This window comes from Dipodomys ordii, unplaced genomic scaffold (assembly GCF_000151885.1).
Source record: "Dipodomys ordii isolate 6190 unplaced genomic scaffold, Dord_2.0 Scaffold158, whole genome shotgun sequence".
In the NCBI taxonomy this organism is placed as follows: Eukaryota; Metazoa; Chordata; class Mammalia; order Rodentia; family Heteromyidae; genus Dipodomys; species Dipodomys ordii.
In genome coordinates, this window is record NW_012267374.1 from 774450 (window position 1) to 793055 (window position 18606).

The 18606-nt window shown below is 43.0% G+C and overlaps 1 protein-coding gene across 1 annotated transcript in view; it reads left to right on the forward strand.

Moving 5' to 3' along the window:
- The first annotated feature begins 6 nt into the window (after positions 1-6).
- Positions 7-18606, forward strand: part of Nt5e (5'-nucleotidase, ecto (CD73)) — a 61984-nt gene continuing 43384 nt past the window's right edge. The window contains exon 1 of the mRNA XM_013032878.1: positions 7-354. Coding sequence (XP_012888332.1) covers positions 19-354 — 336 coding nt within the window. The 5' untranslated portion in view covers positions 7-18. The remainder of the gene's footprint in view (positions 355-18606) is intronic.

Genomic DNA, 18606 nt, shown 5'->3' on the forward strand with positions numbered 1-18606 from the left:
GCTCCACGCGCCGCTGCCATGTGTCCCCGGGCCGCGCCAGCACCAGCGCCCCGGCTGCTGCTCGTAGCGCTGAGCGCGGCCGCGGTCGGCGCCTGGGAGCTGACGATCCTGCACACCAACGACGTGCACAGCCGGCTGGAGCAGACCAGCGAGGACTCCACCAAGTGCAACAACGCCAGCCTGTGCGTGGGGGGCGCGGCGCGGCTCTTCACCAAGGTGGAGCAGATCCGCCGCGCCGAGGCCAACGTGCTGCTGCTCGACGCTGGAGACCAGTACCAGGGCACCATCTGGTTCACCGTGTACAAAGGCGCCGAGGTGGCGCACTTCATGAACGCCCTGCGCTACGATGCCATGGTAAGGAGAAGCTCCCTCCGGGGTGGGAGTCTAGAGAGAGACCCGCTGGAGGGGGGCAGCCAGGGCACCGCGTACCAGTGTCCCACACTCATCCCTCTCAATGTTCGTTACCTTTATGGAAAGGAACCCGAATGTACAAGAAGTCGAGTGAATCATCCAAGTCACCAAGCCCCAGAGGAAATTCTGATGGATGTTAGAACATCTTGACCTTGAAAGCCAAGGCCCGATAAACTCTTAGCGTCGGGTCGATTTCCACTCCACTACTTTCTGTGTGACCTGGAGCCACTTACTAACTCTGTCTGAACATCAGTATCTTCCTCTATAAAATAAAAATAATTCTGTATCACAAAGCATCGTTTGAACAGCATATGGGCTCTATGATATAAAGTTCTTGATGTTGGGTGCCAGTGGCTCAGGCCTGTAATCCTAGCTACTCAGGAGGCTGAGATCTGAGGATCATGGTTCAAAGCCAGCCTGGGCAGAAAAGGCCATGAGACTCTTAGCTCCAATTAACTACCAGAAAACCAGAAGTGGCATAATAACTAAAAGTAATAGAGCTCTAGCCATGAGCAGAAAAGCCCAGGGACAGCACCCAGGCCCTTGAGTTCAAAACCCATGACAGCTAATAAATAAATTCATGTAATTACCAGTCCCTGCAGAATAGGCTGAAAAGAAAGACTTCTGAGAAGACCAAAATGATTTCAATAAAATCTGGTTAACAGCAGAGATTTTGAGAGATAACAGGAGGTGGATGTCTAAGGCTCATTCCTGTGAATCTGAGCTACTTAGGAGGCTGAGATCTGAGAACAGTGGTTTGAAGCCAGCCCTGGCAGTCCTGGAACTCTACTATTTGAGCCACATCCAAGTGAAGGTGTGGCTTAAGAGGTGGAATGCCAGCCTTGAGTGAAAAAGCCAAGTGAAGGGGGGCCCTAAGTTCAAGCCCAGTACTGTGGGGGAGGATGAGGGAGGGGACAGAGAGAGAGCGAGAGGGAGGGAAGGAGAGAGAAAGGGAGAGAGGGAAGGGAAGGAGGAGGAGAGAGAGAGGAGGGAGGGGGAGGAAGGGAGGAGAGTTGGGGAGGGAGAGAGGAGGGAGGGGGAGGGAGGAAGAGAGCATGTTCTTAACACATGAAAGTTTCATGTGCACTCCCCAATGCTGCATTAAAGGTGAAGCCTTGTTTGTTGGGCTAAATTTTAGAAAAGGGGCAGAGAGGCTTACATAGTAATAAAAAAAGTATAAATTCAGCCCACCACCCAAGTTTAATCCTGTGCAAAAGCCTAGCATAAAAGAATCCAGTTACACTGTAGAAAAATTGGGGCTTAGGAAAACTTAAGAGCTCTAGAAGAGAAAAGGCAGGTCTCAAGGTAAGGTCTCAAGAATCTGGGGTCACAAAGTGTGGAAAGGGAAAGGAATCTAGGCTAGGATGCAAAACACTGCAGATAGCAATAGTCTTTGCACAAGAAGAGCTCACAGAGCCAGCCAGATACCCAGGGTTCATACCTCTAATCCTAGTCACTTAAGAGGCTGAGATCTGAGGGATCAGGTTCAAAGCTAGCTTAGGCAGGAAAGTCTGTGAGACTCTTATCTCCAATCAACCATCAAAAAGCCAGAAGTGGAGCTGTGGCTCAAATGGTAGAGCACCAACCTTGAGCAAAAATGGTAAGAGTTCAGAGCCAGGCTCTGAGTTCAAGTCTTAGATTTGGTGTGTGTGTGTGCACGTGTGCACACATGCACACAAACACAGATAAGAATTCACAAGTCAGGAAAGCACAGTACTGTACTTTGGCAATGTGAAGAAGCACAGTTGTTTGGGGTTTTTTTTCTTTTCTCATTTTAGAGAGACTGGAAAGGGAGAGAGCCCCCTGCTCTCTGCATGTTGGCTGAGAGATTTTCAAAGTAGCAGCAATTCAAACAGGTCTGTAAGTCTTCAGAGTTGATGCAGGGAGGGGAGCTGGTAAGGGTTCTCGGTATTTAGTCTCAGAAGAATTGCAGTCTCAAGATCCCTGTGGTCTCATAACCTCACTCTTTCCACAGCTAGATCTGCCTGGTGCTTTGCAAAGCAGTGATACTAATCTAAATATTTATGTAATTGAATTGTTCCTGGTTTAAATCTCTACTTTTCTCAGAGGGGTAAGATAAACCTTACGAGTTTATTTTGCCTTCAAGTGTAAATCACAACTTTATAATTTTTTTTCATTTTCGTGTGTGTGTGTGTGTGTGTGTGTGTGTGTGTGTGTGTGTGTATACATGTGTACTAGGTTTTGAACTCAAGGCTTTGTGCCTTGCTTAGATTTTTCACTCATTGCAGGCTCTCTACAGTTGAACTATATCTTCATTTCTGGCATTTTTCTAGTTAGTTGAAGATAAGTTTATCAGATTTGTCTGCCTGGGCTAGCTTTGAACCTTGATCCTCAGATCTCAGTCTCTTGAGTCACTAGGATTACAGATGTGAGCCACTGGCACCTAGCAACATTTTCTTTTTGTAACCCTTTTTTCTCCACAGTTGTATAAACTCCTTTTGTTACAAAAAGAAAGGAAAGATGGAAAGAAGGAAGGAAGGAAGAAAGGAAGGGAGGGAGGGAGGGAGGGAAGGAGAGAGGGAGGGAGGGAGGGAACGAGGGAGGGAACGAGGGAGGGAGGGAAGGAAGGAGGGAAGGAGGGAAGGGAGGAAGGAAGGGAGGATAGATAAATGGCCTGGCACTGATGGCTCATGACTATAATTATAATTCTAGCTATGCAGGAAGCTGAGATGTGAGGACCAAGGTTCGAAATCAGCCCAGGCAGGAAAGTCAATGAGATTCTTTTTTTGGGGGGTGGGGGCGGTGGTGGGGCTTTAACTCTGGACCTGGGCGCTGTCCTTTAGCTCTTCAGGTTTTCTGTTGGTATTGGAGATAAGAGTCTCACAAACTTTCCTGCCCTGGCTGCTTTAAACTGTGATCCTCAGATCTCAGCCTCCAGAGTAGCTAGGATTACAAGCCTGAGCCACCAACGCTGGCCCATGAGATCCTTTTTTTTTTTTTTAATTGTGAAAATACTGTACAGAGGGGTTACAATTACATGGGCAGGATAATGAGTACATTTCTTATCAAGTATTATAGCCTCCTTCATTGTTTCCCCTTCACATCCCTTCCCATCCTCCCCCATCCCCCCACACCGAGTCCTCCTCCCGCCCCCCCCAAAGTTGTAAAGTTCGTTTTTGACATAACAACTTGTACATCTCATTGTTACAATGGGTCAACCTGTATCCCTATTCAAACGATTTGGTTTTTTCCTTCCCCTCCACAAATTATGCCGACATCAAATACAGTGAAAGCAGGGGTTATATTGTGGGGGAGGGACATACAAAGCAACAAAGAAATAATCTTATAAATGTGTTAGAAACAATCGCATGAAAGAAAAAACACTTGAATACATATCTTAGGGTTCATTTCCCTAACATCACCTTATCTGACCTTTTCTGCTTGACTCAGACATATACTAGATATTGCAAATAAGGGAAACCATGGGACCTATGTTTCTTTGGGCCTGGCTTACTTCACTTAATATAATTTTTTCCAAGCCTTTCCATTTCCTAACAAATGGGGCAATGCCATTCTTTCTGATGGAGGCATAGAATTCCATTGTGTATATATACCACATTTTCTTGATCCATTCATCTACTGAGGGGCATCTGGGTTGGTTCCATATCTTAGCTATGGTGAATAATGCTCCATGAGATTCTAATCTCCAATTAGCCATCAGAAATCCAGAAGAAGAGCTGTGGCTTAAAGTGCTAGAGTACTAGCCTTGAGCAAAAAAGCTCGGGACAGTGCCCAGGTCCTTAGTTCAAGCCCCATCACCAACAAAAAATAATAATAATTGATAAATAAATAGAAAAGTTTCTCATTTTCCCCAATATTTTCTCTTTAGTCAAACTGAGCACAGGTACTAATGATATTATATATTTATGATGGAAAGCTGGGTGAAGAAAAACCCTGTGCTACAAGGCAGCCCATGTTCCTGAATGTTTTGAATACTTTTGTGTAGTTGTGTGGCGAGGTTACTTTCTTTCAAATTTTGCTCAAAACAAATGGACTTGGGCCTGAGGCCAAAGCAAAGCTACTTATATAACACTGGCAGAGGCAGATGGAATGACATCAGTTTCATGGCCATGTTCCTGATAGCTTCTCATCAGTACTTAGCTCTGCACAGTGTGGCAGACTGGAAGGGGGAGGGATTTGACCCGTTAGAAGTAAAGTTCTTGTATCTAGAGTATATGATACAGTTCTGTAGTCTTCCTGGCCAATGGGTTTTTTTTTCCACTATCTTTTTGCTTACATTATACTAAGCCTCAGGGAATTCACTGGTGCTCTGTTATGAAGGCTGTCTGATGATAACCAATGGCTACATGTTGATTTCTGAGACACTAGAGATTCAGATTGGAGTAGAAATCAGCTGTGGGAGGATATGTCCAGTTTCCTGCAAATAAAAAAAACAAAAAAAAAAGTTTTTCTAGAATCCAGTTTATCCCCAGAAGTCTGCTAGAGCTGGAACCTTTGAGAAAGTATAGACCTGTCGTATCTGTGGGAGAGCTACTGGAGCAGTTCTAAAGGCTCTGGAGGTCCTCAAGTTAGCCTGGAGACCCCAGGACTGGGCAAAGCAGAACTGGATGGAGGATGGCAAAAGTGACCAGTTGGTGTAGCTGTGTTAGTGGAAGGACTAGTGTCCCCTAAGGCATGAAGAAGAGAGTGAGGATGTGCCAACCATTCCATTTGCCCTTGACCTGCATACTCCCCTGAGCCTCAGAACCCCAAGTCTCTTAACTGTAAAACAGGAGTCGTAACTTCCACCATTGTAGGGCTTCCGTGAGTGGTACATGACAGTTTGGGTGAAAATCCCTAGTCCCTTGTGGTCGCAGAGAAAATCCTTGCTAAAGCTTATATGAGGTGAAAGGTGAAGAAGAGATCATTTAAGTCTAGCATCTGTTTATCTGGTTCTGAGAGCCTGGTACAGAATACTTCCCATCTCTCCTTCACCAGCTTTTTAAATCCCAATGTCTAAACTTCCCTCTCTTTCTTTCTCTCTCTCTCTCTCTCTCTCTCTCTCTGTGTGTGTGTGTGTGTTGGTATTGAGGCTTCAACTTAGAACAGCACCCTCTCACCTGGCTTTTTTCCTCAAGGCCAGTGCACTACCTTCATTTCTGGCTTTTTGCTGGTTAACTGGAGATGAGTCTTACAAACTTTTTCTGCCTGTGTAACTTCCACCCTTCATCCTCAGATCTCTGAGTAGCTAGGATTATAGATGTGAGTCACTGGCAAATGACTAAACTATTCTTACTAGTTGCTTGTTGGCAGGCTTTTGGAATGTCCCCAAAACACATAACAAAAGGAACTCATTGCCAGAGGTGCCCTTCTCACTCATCTTTGAGCTGGAGGATAGCTTCCAGTGCATTTCCCAGGAAAGCAACCTCCTCTCTCCCTGTTTGCTGCTTCTAAGGTCCTGGCTGCCAAGCTTGCTTTCTGTCCAAACTACTCCCAAAATGCCTAAGCCAGCAGTAGTCAGGGTGGAGTATCCAGTTTCATTCTGTTTTTTTTGTTTGTGTGTGTGTGTGTGTTTTGTCCTACACTCCAGCTCTCTGCCTCCAGCTTGTGCTGCTCCAGATGTCCTCCTATAGGTCCCACTGAGAGGATTTCTTTGAGGTCAATATCCAAGAGCTAAACTGCTACTCACAGACCATGTGTTACTTTGGCTCGAGACTCCACATTGTCTTTGTGAGTGGCTAGTGCTTTTTATTCAAAGTCCCCTAGTTTTACAGACTTTACAGCCTGGGCCAGTTTCAAACCATGATCCTCAATCTCAGCCTCCTAAGTAGCAAGGGTTATTGATATAAGCCACTGGTATCTGGCCTTTTTTTTTTTAAACCATTTTTCATAGTATTTCCACTGTGGTCTGACACTGTTTCACCTTGAACATTTTTAGTAACTAATGAGTTAAGGCCTCTTTCGAGATGTTTGTTAACTTTTGGGCTTTCCTCTTTCCTAGTTGTATGCCCTTGTCTTTTGTGTTTGTCTTTTGTTTGTTTGATTAGGCTTGCTTTCATTTTTTGATATTTCTTAGGAGTTCTAGCTATTGATTTACACTAAATTTTAGACATTTTAAATATCTTCTGATGGTGTTATACCTATCAACTTTAATCCTGTTGCCTCATTGAACAGAAGTCCTTCACTTGTTGGAAGTGAGCTCATCTTTTCTTGAAAGGGAGGAGAGTCCTTGTGAATTGTGCTTTTGAAAGTTTATGAGATCGTTTGCGAATTTTAACCTTGGATCTCCAGCACTGCTCACTGGGAATTCAGAGATTGCTACTATATTCTCTTTTTCTCTGTCTGCCTTTTAAGACAGAAATCTAGAATGTCATGGTAAGACATGGGTTTTGGGAGTAGAGGATGGATGATAGTTAACAAAACAAAAAAAAAGATTTTGTGTTTGTCCCCAGTGTCTACCACAGAGTTCCTAAAACCTAAAGAATTGTAAAGTGTTTATTCTCTGGGACTTTCCTAGAGAAATTATATAATGAGCTTCCAGGGAAGCAAGGCAGGGTGGAGATCAAGCTCTGAAAAATTTCTTAAACAAGGAAGCTGGATGAGCTCTCAAGCTGCTGGGCACATGGAGAGGAATGGAAGCCATTCCACCCATGTCTCATGCCTCGTCCTGTGCATGTCCACCATTTGGCTGTTCCTGAATGTATCCTCTATAGTAAGCTGGCAATAGTACATTTGCTAGTTCTGAGAATTACTCTAGTTAACTATCATATTTAAGGTTGGTGTCATGAGAATTTTCAGCAGATAGATGGTCATTTAGACATACAGGTGGCCCAGCCTCTAGACTGGCATCCTAACTAAGGACAGTCTGGTAAGGCTGAGTCCTCTAACTCGTGAGATATGAAGCTAAGTCTAGGTGGACATTGTAAGAATTAAATTGAATTGCCACTTGCTCAGACAGTGATTGCAGAGATTTGAAGAATTGATTGTGAGATAGAAAAACACATACATGTACACACACATGCACACAGATTCCTTTTGTACTGGAACTTGAACTGAGGACTTTGTAATCTTGCTTGTTTTTTTCACTCAAGGCTGGAACCCTACCACTTGAGCCATACCTCCAATTACAGCTTTTTACTGGTGAATTCGAGTTGAGTCTTGAGGACATCTTTTTCTCAGGCTGTTTTTGAACTGAGATCTTCAGATATCACCTCCTGGGTAGCAGGGTTCACATGTATGAACCACCAATGCCTGGCAAAACCTCAGATTCTTAAAGAAGCTGTTTTTCGAAGATGAGCAGAAATGGAATGGATGGAGAGGATGACAGAGAAGAGGGACTGATGAACAGTCATCTGGGTGTTAGGGAAGGAATGCATGCAGTGTGATACAAAGAATGGCTGGACCCACTGAGGACCAGATTCGATAGGCCAGTGGTATGGCACTTAGCCAAGAGGATGACCTATGGAGTCAGACAATCTAGATATAGTCTCCTCCCTACCACGCTGCACCTATGGACTGTGAGCAGGTTATTTGATGTCATGAAACCTCCATGTCACCTCGGCTCTACCCCTCAGGTTGAGGCATGACAGTACTCAGCACAGTGCAGATCTGAGCTGAGTGGTCAGCGAGTGATGATTGTTCTCACCTGCTGTTGGCAGGAGTGGCTCAAGAGAGGCTGTAATGATGAAGAAGGTTCAAGCCCAGGACACTGGGAGATGCAGTAGACTTCAAGACTGCTATACAGGGACATGGATTCTTCCTCCTAAACTTGCTCTGCCTTTGTCCATCTTATATTGCTCTAACAGAATACTGGAGACTGGGTGATCCATAAGAAAAAGAGGTTTCTTTTGGCTCACACTTCTGAATAATGGGGACTAGAGACATCTTGTGATGTCTTCCTTTTTAATTAAAAAACAAACTATTGTTACTATAAAAGTGATATACAGAAGGGTAAGTCAGGTAAAGAGTGCATTTCTTTTTGGAGAGCATCATCCCTTCCCTTGCTCTCCCCAGTTTTTCCCTCCCATTTCTACCCACAAGTCATATAGCTCACTTTCAACATAGTGTCTAGTGAGTACTACTGTTGCATTTGTTCACCCTTTGTCCCTCCATTTCTCTGCTTCTCCTTACTCCTACATGAACCAACAAGACAAAAAGAAGAGGAAAGAAAAACAATAGCAAAGGAAAAAAACCTCTCTTGTTTCCATTTCCTGGAGTTTATTTCAACAATACTATTGTATATGGTCAGAGGCATATACATATTGTGCCTTGTGTTCCTCCTCTAAAAGTGTCTTCTTTTGTTCTCACTGTGTGTGAGTGCCTAGAGTGCTGTATGATTTATCATGTCCCAGTGTATTTTAGATCCAGCTTCCACATAGGAGAGAAAACACACGCCTTTTTGTCTCTGAGCTTGGCTTACCTCTTTTAACATGATTTGTTCTAAGTCCATCCATTTCCCTCCAAATGACATACTATTCTTTCTGTGTAGAATTCTATTGTGTATAGGTATCACATTTTTGGATATGCTCATCTATTGTAGGGCTGGATGTATTGTATGGCTAGTGATATCCTTCTTCCTGGTGGAGATCCTCCACAGAAGCTGAGCACATCAGGACATTGGATGGAGAAAGGGGCACATACAGGAGACAGAGCCACTCTCAGGATAACCCATCAACCTATGAATCTGTCAGACCATAAGTGGATTCGTCCACCAGAGCAGAGCTTTCAAATGAGAACAGAGCCTTCATCATCTCCTAAATCTACCATTTCTTAAATACTTCACACTGGAAATTATATTCCAATGTGAATTTTGTTGGGGACATTCAAGCCATACATTTCTGACAGCTAAAACCTGATATTTCAAGCCTAGAAATTCAGTTCAAAGACTTTTCCTAGAATTACTGACAAACCTGGACTGTGGGGCTCTAGAAAACAAGAGCATTGGAAGGGGCATTAGAATGACCCATATTTGCCCGGTGCAGATAGCTCATGTTTACAATCCTAGCTACTCAGGAGGCTGGGATCTGAGAATCAAGAGTTGAAGCCAGCTTGGGCAGGCTTCAAAGAGCCAGAAGTAGGGCTGGGAAGGTGGCTCAGTGGTAGAGCGCTTGCCTTGCATGCATGAGGCCCTGGATTCCATTCCTCAGCACCACATAAGTAGAAAAAGCCAGAAGTCAAAATTGGTTAACTACTTGTAGAAAACTACAGCTAGATCCTTATATATCACCCTACACCAGAACCAACTCCAAATGGATCAAAGACTTCGGAGTCAAAGCAGACACTCTGAAAACATTACAGGACACCTGGAAACACAACAAATCAAAGAAAGGTTGGACAAATGGGATTGCATGAAGTTGCAGAGCTTCTGCATGGCAAAGGACATAGCTAGCAAGATCAATAGAAAGCCCATGGATTGGGAGAAGATCTTCACTAGCCATACAACAGACAAGGGTCTCATATCTAAAATATACTTGGAACTCAAAAAATTAAATCCCCCAATAACAAATCTTCAAAGAAACAACTGCCCAATCAATAAGTGGGCAAAAGACTTAAAGAGAAACTTCTCTGAAGAAGAAAGAAGGATGGCCAATAGACACATGAAGAAATGCTCAACATCCCTAGCCACAAAAGAAATGCAAATCAAAACAACATTGAGATACCACCTCACTCCAGTTAGAATGGCAAAAATCAAGAACTCTAACAACAACAGATGCTGGAAGGGATGTGGACAGAAGGGAACCTTACTTCATTGTTGGTGGGAGTGTAAACTTGTTCACCCACTTTGGAAAGCAGTATGCAGGTTCCTCAAAAGGCTTCACATAGAGCTCCCCTATGATCCAGCAATCCCACTTTTGGGCATTTACCCAAATGTTTACAAACAAGACCACACTAAAGCTACCAGCACAACTATGTTTATTGCAGTATTATTTACCATAGCTAAGATATGGAACCAACCCAGATGCCCCTCAGTAGATGAATGGATCAAGAAAATGTGGTATATATACACAATGGAATTCTATGCCTCCACCAGAAAGAATGACATTGCCCCATTTGTTAGGAAATGTAAAGACTTGGAAAAAATTATATTAAGTAAAGTAAGCCAAGCCCAAAGAAACATAGGTCCCATGGTTTCCCTTATTTGCAGTATCTAGTATATGTATGAGTCAAGCAGAAAAGGTCAGATAATGTGATGTTAGGAAAATGAACCCTTAGATATGTATTTTAATGTTTTTTTCTTTCATGCATTTGTTTCTAACGCATTTATAAGATTATTTCTTTGTTGCTTTGTATGTCCCTCCCCCACAGTATAACCCCTGCTTTCACTATATTTGATGTCGGTATAATTTGTGGAGGAGATGGGGAAAAACAAGTCATTTAAGGATACAGGTGGACCTGTTGCAACAATGAGAAGTACAAGTTGTCATGTTGAAAACGAACTTTACAACTTTGGTGCAGGGGGGGTTGGGGGGAGGCTGGGAAGGGATGTGAAGGGTAAACAAAGGAGGAGGCTGCAATGCTTGATAAGAAATGTACTCATTGTCTTGCCCATGTAATTGTAACCCCTCTGTACAGTATGTTCACAAAAAATTAAAATTAAAATTAAAAAAAAAAGCCAGAAGTGCTGTGGCTCAAGTGGTAGAGCGCTTGTCTTGAGCTGAAGAGCTGAGGGACAGTGCCCAGGCCCAGAGTTCAGGCCCCATGACCGACAAAAAAAAAAAAAAAAAGCCAGAAATGAAGCTGTGGGGCACTAGCCTTGAACAAAAAAGTTCACGGGCAGTGAGTGCCTAGGTTCTTCTTCGTTCAAGTACAAAGACTGGTACCAAAAAAAAAAAAAAAAAGCTAGAAGCAGAGCTGTAGCTCAAACGGTAGTGTTAGCCTTAAGAGAGTAAGTTAAGTAATAGTGCCAGCCCTGAGTTCAAGCCCCAATAGTCACACATACACCACCACCACCATCCAGATTTTATGTCAGCTATATGAAAGTGTTTCACCCATCAGGAATATGAATCTGTCAATGGATTTCTCATTTATAAAATGGAAGAGCTGCAAAATATACTTGGAGAAAAGACAGCCTCGTCAACAAATGGTGCAGAAGACAAATGGGGCCTCTCAGTCACTAATATCCAAAGAGGATAAAACCCTTAATGTAAGGAAGACCTGAGACTTTACAAGTACTACAGAACAGGATATGGAAAATACTACATCCTCATGGAGAAATTCAGCCACAGCCTCTGCCTACCCGTGTCCCTCTGTGCTCTAGACTAGAGGGCAGCTAAGTTAGCAAAGGAGGAGGCAAAGGCAATGTTTTAGTTCATCTTGTCCTTGTCCCAGCATCTGTGTTTTATCTGAAAATTGGAAAGAATGAAACAAATCACACATCACATTGGCACAGAAGTCTCACATGCAAAAATACATCTGAGTGTTGTGTGAATTGCTTTAGCATTTCTTTCCTTCAGTCTATGACTCAAATTTTAAAATTCTTCTGATGTTTCCCCCCCTTTTAATAATTATTTTTAGATAGAGTGGAAACATTCACTGAGTTCTCAATCTACACAGAGATGCAGTTAAACCTCCCTGGAACCCAATTGGTTGAGCAATTAATGTTCACTGTAACACTGATTATGTATGCATGTAAGAAGAGTGAGTTCATTTTTCCAATTGATGCAGAAACTGAAAAGCCGGATGCTTAACCCTTCTTTTGTGTTGTGTTCTGGGTGTTTTTTGTTGTGGTACTAGGACATGAACTCAGGGCCTGGCCACTATCCTTGAATGTTTTTGCCAAGGCTAGAATTCTACCACTTGAGCCACAGCACCACTTTCTTTTTTTTTTTTTGGTCAGGTTGTGGGGCCTGAACACTGGGCCTGGGCGCTGTCCCTCAGCTCTTCAGCTCAAGGCTAGCGCTCTACCACTTGAGCCATCTGGCTTTTTTTCTTTTTGCTTATGTGGTGCTGAGGAATCGAACCCAGGGCCTCAGGCATGCAAGGCAAGCGCTCTACCACTGAGCCACCTTCCCAGCCACAGCGCAACTTTCTTATGGTACAAAATTGGTGATACAAGTCAAATAGACTCTCCTGCCCAGGCTGGCTTTAAACCACAATCCTCAGATCTCAGCCTCTTTGAGTAGCTAGGATTATTACAGGTGTAAGACACCAGCACCTAACTCATTTCCAGATTTTTGATGGTTAATTAGATATAGAATCCTCATGGATTTTTCTGCTTGAGCTGGCTTTGAACCTTCATCCTCAGATCTCAATCTCCTGAGTAGCTGGGATTGTTATGGGCAGGAGCCACCAGTGCCCAGCTTTTCAGTACTTGTTTGTCCAATCTTTCAACAAATATTGGCATGCAGATGAGTGGGTTGATCCCCAAAAATCTTTTGTATGATTCACTGGAATTGCACATCCAACTGCCAACATGTGCTGGTCCAGGATTGTGGGGTGAGAGGGCAATCAATGAGAAATGGTCCCCAGTGCCAGAAATGCATTATCCAAACTAAGCATCATCTGTAATACTCTTCCCATAAGGATGTTGTTCAGTGTCCCTGAGTCATTTCACAGAGTCACATTGTATAATAGTCTTCCTTGTCTCTTTTGGTGTTAAATTATAAGACTTACTGTAACCTGCAGTCCCTAACAAATGAGCAAGTTAAATAAATATAGCTCAGATTTCTGACAAAATAGCCCTGTGACATTATATGGTTGATTACTGTGGCTAAATTTAAAAAGAATTTTTTTCTTCTGCATCATGCAACTTTTATTTCCCCTGATTTCCTCTGATATGTGTAAGCCTTTTATCTTCACTTGGAACATTTTAGACACCTCACCTTCTCTTGCTTTTGTTCCTTCATTTGTTTATACCATTGGTGGTATTTGCTATAAGCTGTCCCTGACCAACCACATTTGGTTGCCCTCTGAGAATCTGTGTTCTCTTATCTTTCCTCCTTTTTTTCTTCCTTCTTCCCACCAAGTTAAACCCTAGTTTGAGTTAAACCCAAACTAGGGCTTTAACTCAGCATCCCACACTTGCTGGGCAGGCACTCTACAATGAGCCACACCTCCGGGCCCTTTTCACACTGTTAGCAAGGGGCTAACACCTCCATCATGATCCTCCTGTTATGTTCCCTGCTATACCTAGAATGACAGGCAAGCACCTCAAGCCCAGCTTCATCCCTTAAAAGAGAATCTCAGGAACTATTTTGCCTGGCTAGCCTAACTATAATTCTCTCAACCTTAGCCTCCCAAGTAGGATTACAGGCATGAGCCACTGGTTCCCAGTTGAGCTTCTGTGATTCTTAACAGGTTGCATATGTCTTGGTCATTATGCACATGGCTCCTACATGTTTTATGTATGCATGGATAAAAGGTGGAATACATGGGTGAGGGAATGGATGGATGAATGGATTGGTGTGTGGGTGGATGGATAGATACTTGAGCTGATTGATAGGTGGATGTACAGGTAGGTGAGCTGGTAGGTAGGTTAATGGATGGACATATGGGATAGATGGGTAGATGCTAACATTTTGCCTGCTGCTTATTTTCCCCAATACTTTCTTCAAGACAAGGACAATTGGTGTTACTTGGCTCTCTAGAACCCTGTAAGAAACTAGCAAGAATCTGAGTACGACCCAACACTTGTAGGCATATATCTTAGCGGCATTTTGGCAGAGAAGCCTTGCCTACTAAAACCTCACTACCTTTGTTCAAATCCCAGCTCTGTCAATTGCTAGTTGTAGGAGCCCTGCACTGCAGTTTCTTCATCTATGAGACATTGCACCTTCCTTTTACCACTGTAAGGATTAAATAAGTTAATATATGAATAGACCTGGCCAGGTACCTTAAAGTCTGAACTATCATTATTTCTTTGTACTGTACTTCATATCTTTAGAAAAATCTTCTTTAGGGCTGGGAAAGTGGCTTAATGTTAGACTGTTTGCTTAGCATGCATGAGGCCCTGGGTTCAATTCTTCAGTACCACATCAACAGAAAAAGCTGGAGGTGGTGCTGTGGCTCAAGTGGTATAGAGTGCTAGCCTTGAGCAAAAGAAACTCAGGGACAGTACTCAGGCCCTGAGTTTAAGCCCAAGACTGGCAAAAAAATCTTCTTTATTAAGATTCCCTCATTTTAAGTTCACTGTGAACAAAACTGAGCCTATGAAATTCATATATAGGTGTCCTGTAATAAGTCAAATAGTGAGAAACCTTAACAGATTTCAAATAAAGGAGGTTTTTCAGAAAGTTTAGTGTTCCTACCTTCATCATGAAACTCAAATAGCATTCACATGGACACACAACACAGAACATTTCAATGAATACTTTTAAAAAATGTGTTCCATTCAAGCTGAGCACTGGTGGCTCATACCTGTAATCCTAGATACTCAAGAAGGTTGAAATATGAAGATTATAGTTCAAAGTCACCCCAAGCAGAAAAGTTTGTGAGCCTCTTATCTTCAATAAACCAGCAAAAAGCTAAAAGCAGAGGTATAGTTTAAGTGGTAGAATGCCAGCCTTGAGTGAAAAAGCCAAACCATAGCTACAGGCCTGGGTTCAAGCCCCACTACTGGCACACACAAAAACTGTTCTACAAACAAGTACCAGTAAGGAATGAGTAAATACATAAAGATAACTAGATTAAAAATATAGGAAATAATGATAAGAGATGCTGGACAGTTATCCAGAAAGAAGTTGCTGGGAGTCTGACCAAGTAGGGAAGCAGTCAGCTAAATTTCTCACCTGTTTCTAGCAGCTTGTTTACTCTTCTTGTATAGTGGAGACATTGCTTAACTACTATTTACCAGCTTTGTTTGCCTTCTGTGGAAGAGTCTTAATGGTTTACACACCAAATTAGAATAAAATGGAGCCTATTTAAAAAGCTCAGGTAGAGCGGTTTTGTTAGTCATTCAGTAAACATTACCAGGCATTGGCGCAGCCCCACCTGGTGTCATCTAGAGCACAGGGAGTGTTGATGTGTGAACTGATGGCCACAGAAAAGACATGCTGAGAGAGACACAGGTGCGAGGTATGGGGGACACACCAGACAGCAATGTAACCATGTCTCAGAGGTGTCTTAAGAGAGTCCTACTTGAACTTCATCGTTCACGGGGTGGGGGTAGGAGTGGGAAGTGTACTTGAAAGGTAGGCAAATATATATAATGCAGTCCAAGACACAGCTGGGTGATCAGTGAGGGCCTGTATAATGTCCCAGAAGTCACAACTTTAATTTCTGTGGGAAGCAGGAAGCCTTGAAGAGCCTTAACTTTGGGTGATCTAGAGGCAGGCTGAGTGTATTTGAGCAGCTCACTGGCCTATAGGAAGTGCAAGCTGGTGTGTGTGTGTGTGTGTGTGTGTGTGTGTGTGTGTGTGTGTGTGTGTGGGTGTGGGGGGAGGGACTGGCTAAAAGACCAGAGTGAGGGAAGACCTAGCAGACAGGCAAGTGTGCTGGAGACTGCTGAGATGTCGTCGCAGGTGAGGAAACAAAAGAATTTTCTTTTCTTTTCAGACATTGAGATAAAGGAGGATGGATCAGGCAGCTCCGTGTTTGATGCTTCCCAGTGTCTCCCACCCTGGTGCCATAGGGGTCTGAGATTCTCTCATAGGATCCTGCGGGTGGCTGACCTGGCAGGGGGGAGTTGGAGCTTTGGGGAGATGAGGAAAAGAACAATTTGTTCCATTCTTCTCCACAAAGTGTCCCCTGAAACTAAAAATAAATAAATAAATATAGGGAGGCTCCTCCTCCCCAATGGGAACATTTTCAAAATGTCTGTAGTTTAATTTGCGTGTTCCAACCCGGGCAGGACGGAAGTGGAAAGAAGTGTGACTTAGGTATTTGGAAAAAGTCAGACTTTTCCTGGTAACATTTGCAATAAAATTTTGTTACAGGAAAACTGACACACAGTGCAGCCTTGAGAGCTTGTGAGAGTGTCCCCCAGTGACCTCACAGCTTTGTGTATTGGGGTCACACCTGGCCCAGCTGAGGAAGCAGCCCCGTGAGAGACAGAACCTCACTCCCCAAAGCGCTGTGAGGCCTGCTCAGCCCTCTGGGCTACAGCTAGCTTGTCTTTTGTGGTTGAGTTTCCTGCTAAAATTATCACTCTGCTCACTCACTAAAGGTTTCAAAAGCAGTGCTCCTGTGAGAAGCCAGGAAGACTGAGTTTTGTTGTTGTTGTTGTTGTTGTTGTCTACTTTTTCCCACATGACAGCACACATAAAGGATGATCCTTGTACTGAATTCTGGGCCTCATGCATGAAACTACCTGGGGCAAGTGCACCAAGGAGCTTAAAGACCAATAAGTAATCTGTTTTAATTCCCTTCCCCAAGTAATTTATTTCCTCATTCATTCAGTACATATCTCTGGAGAATTTCTTCATGTTAAATAACATTTTTAAGGTGTGTGTGTGTGTGTGTGTGTGTGTGTGTGTGTGTGTGTGTGTGTGTTGTGCATGTGTATTGGTACCAGGACCTTGTGCTTTTTTTTTTTGGCCAGTACAGGAACTTGAACTCAGGGTCATGGTACAGTCCCTTACTTTTGCTGCTCAAGGCTGGTGCTCTAGTACTTGAGCCACAGATCCATTTCCAGCTTTTGGTGGTCAATTGGAAATAGGAGTTTCATAGACTTTTCTGTGGAACTGTGAGACTCCTGAATAGCTAGGATTACAGGAGTGAGCCACCAGCACCCAACTTGAACATTTCTTAATGTATCTATTAACCATTTGTATTTTCTCTCCTAAGAGCAGTCTGTTCAATTCATTTGAGTATATTCTAGATATTAATCCTTTTTCCACTGAATATCTGGCAAAGATTTTTTTCCCCTTTTGTGGGTTGTTCCTTGATTCTTTTAGGCATGTAGTACATTGGAATAAATAAATAAATGTAATCACCTCATAACTACCTGAGATTTTTTTTCTCAGTAAAAATGTTGCTTATCCCCAAAATGAAAAATAGATGTTGGCTTGAAACAGAGCTCATGTAAATTACAAGCCAAACTTTAGACACAAGTTTTCTTTTTTTTTTCTTCAAAGTGGTTATTATTTATTTAAGTAAAAATTGAAGAGGTTTCCAATTTTCTACCCCAGAGCACCCAGATAGCCAGCTACCGTATAAAATATGTAAGGTTCAATCTTGCTGACTTTTTCTTACTGCTAATTGCAGGGTATTTTTAATAAACCAAAACAAGGAACTTGGCATTAGAAGTCTTAAAATATCTTTATTCCCCCATTTCTGACTCATAGGACTTTCTGGTCTTACCCTTAGTCAACAGAAGATTTCTCAAATTCAAAAGAGCTTTCATCAATCATACACAGCCAACGTGAATATTAAATACCTGCACGAGGTGTTAAAACAGCAGATTGTATTCTTCAGAGCTCACTGTACAACAGGCTTCTTAGCCACAGAAGAATCAAGTCACCTCCCTTGTTCTTAACATTTTTATGTGTTTGTTATTTTTATGTGTTCAGGGGAGAGTACTAGGACTTGAACTCAGGGCCTGGGCTCTGTCTCTTAGCTTTTTTGCTCAAAGTTGGCACTCTACTACTTGAGTCACAGCTCTGTTACCAGTTTTTTGCTGGTGAATTGTAGATAAGAGTCTTGAGGACTATTTTCCCTCCGGGCTGGCTTTGAATCATGTTCCCCAAATATTAGCCTCTGTGTTTACAGGCATGAACCATGAGTGAGGGCATGTTTTGTGACTTTAAATGGCAACAATGCTTCAAGTATTTTTTTTTGCCAGTCCTGGGGCTTGAACTCATGGCTTCAGGGCTGGGCACTGTCCCTGAGCTTCTTTTGCTCAACGCTAGCACTCTACCACTAAGCCACAGTGTCACTTTGAGCCTTTTCTGTTTATGTGGTGCTGAGGAATCGAACCAAGGGCTTCATGCATGCTAGGCAACCACTCTACCACTAAGCCACCTTCCCAGCCTAATGCTTCAAATATTTAAGTGTCAGATATCCTGGGCTAGGCTGGAGAATGAGGAAAGTTTCTTTCCTGAAAACCAACTCTTTTTTTTTTTTTGGTTGGTCATGGGACTTGAACTCAGGGCCTGGGCACTGCTGTCCCTGAGTTTCTTTGGCTAGTGCTCCACCACTTGAGCCACAGCACCACTTCTGATTTTCTGGTGGTTAATTGGAGATAAAAGTCTCACAGACTTTCATGCCCGGGCTGGCTTGGAATGGCGATTATCAGATCTCAGCCTCTGGAGTACCTAGGATTATAGGCACAAGCTTTTTTCTGTTTCTTAAAAACAT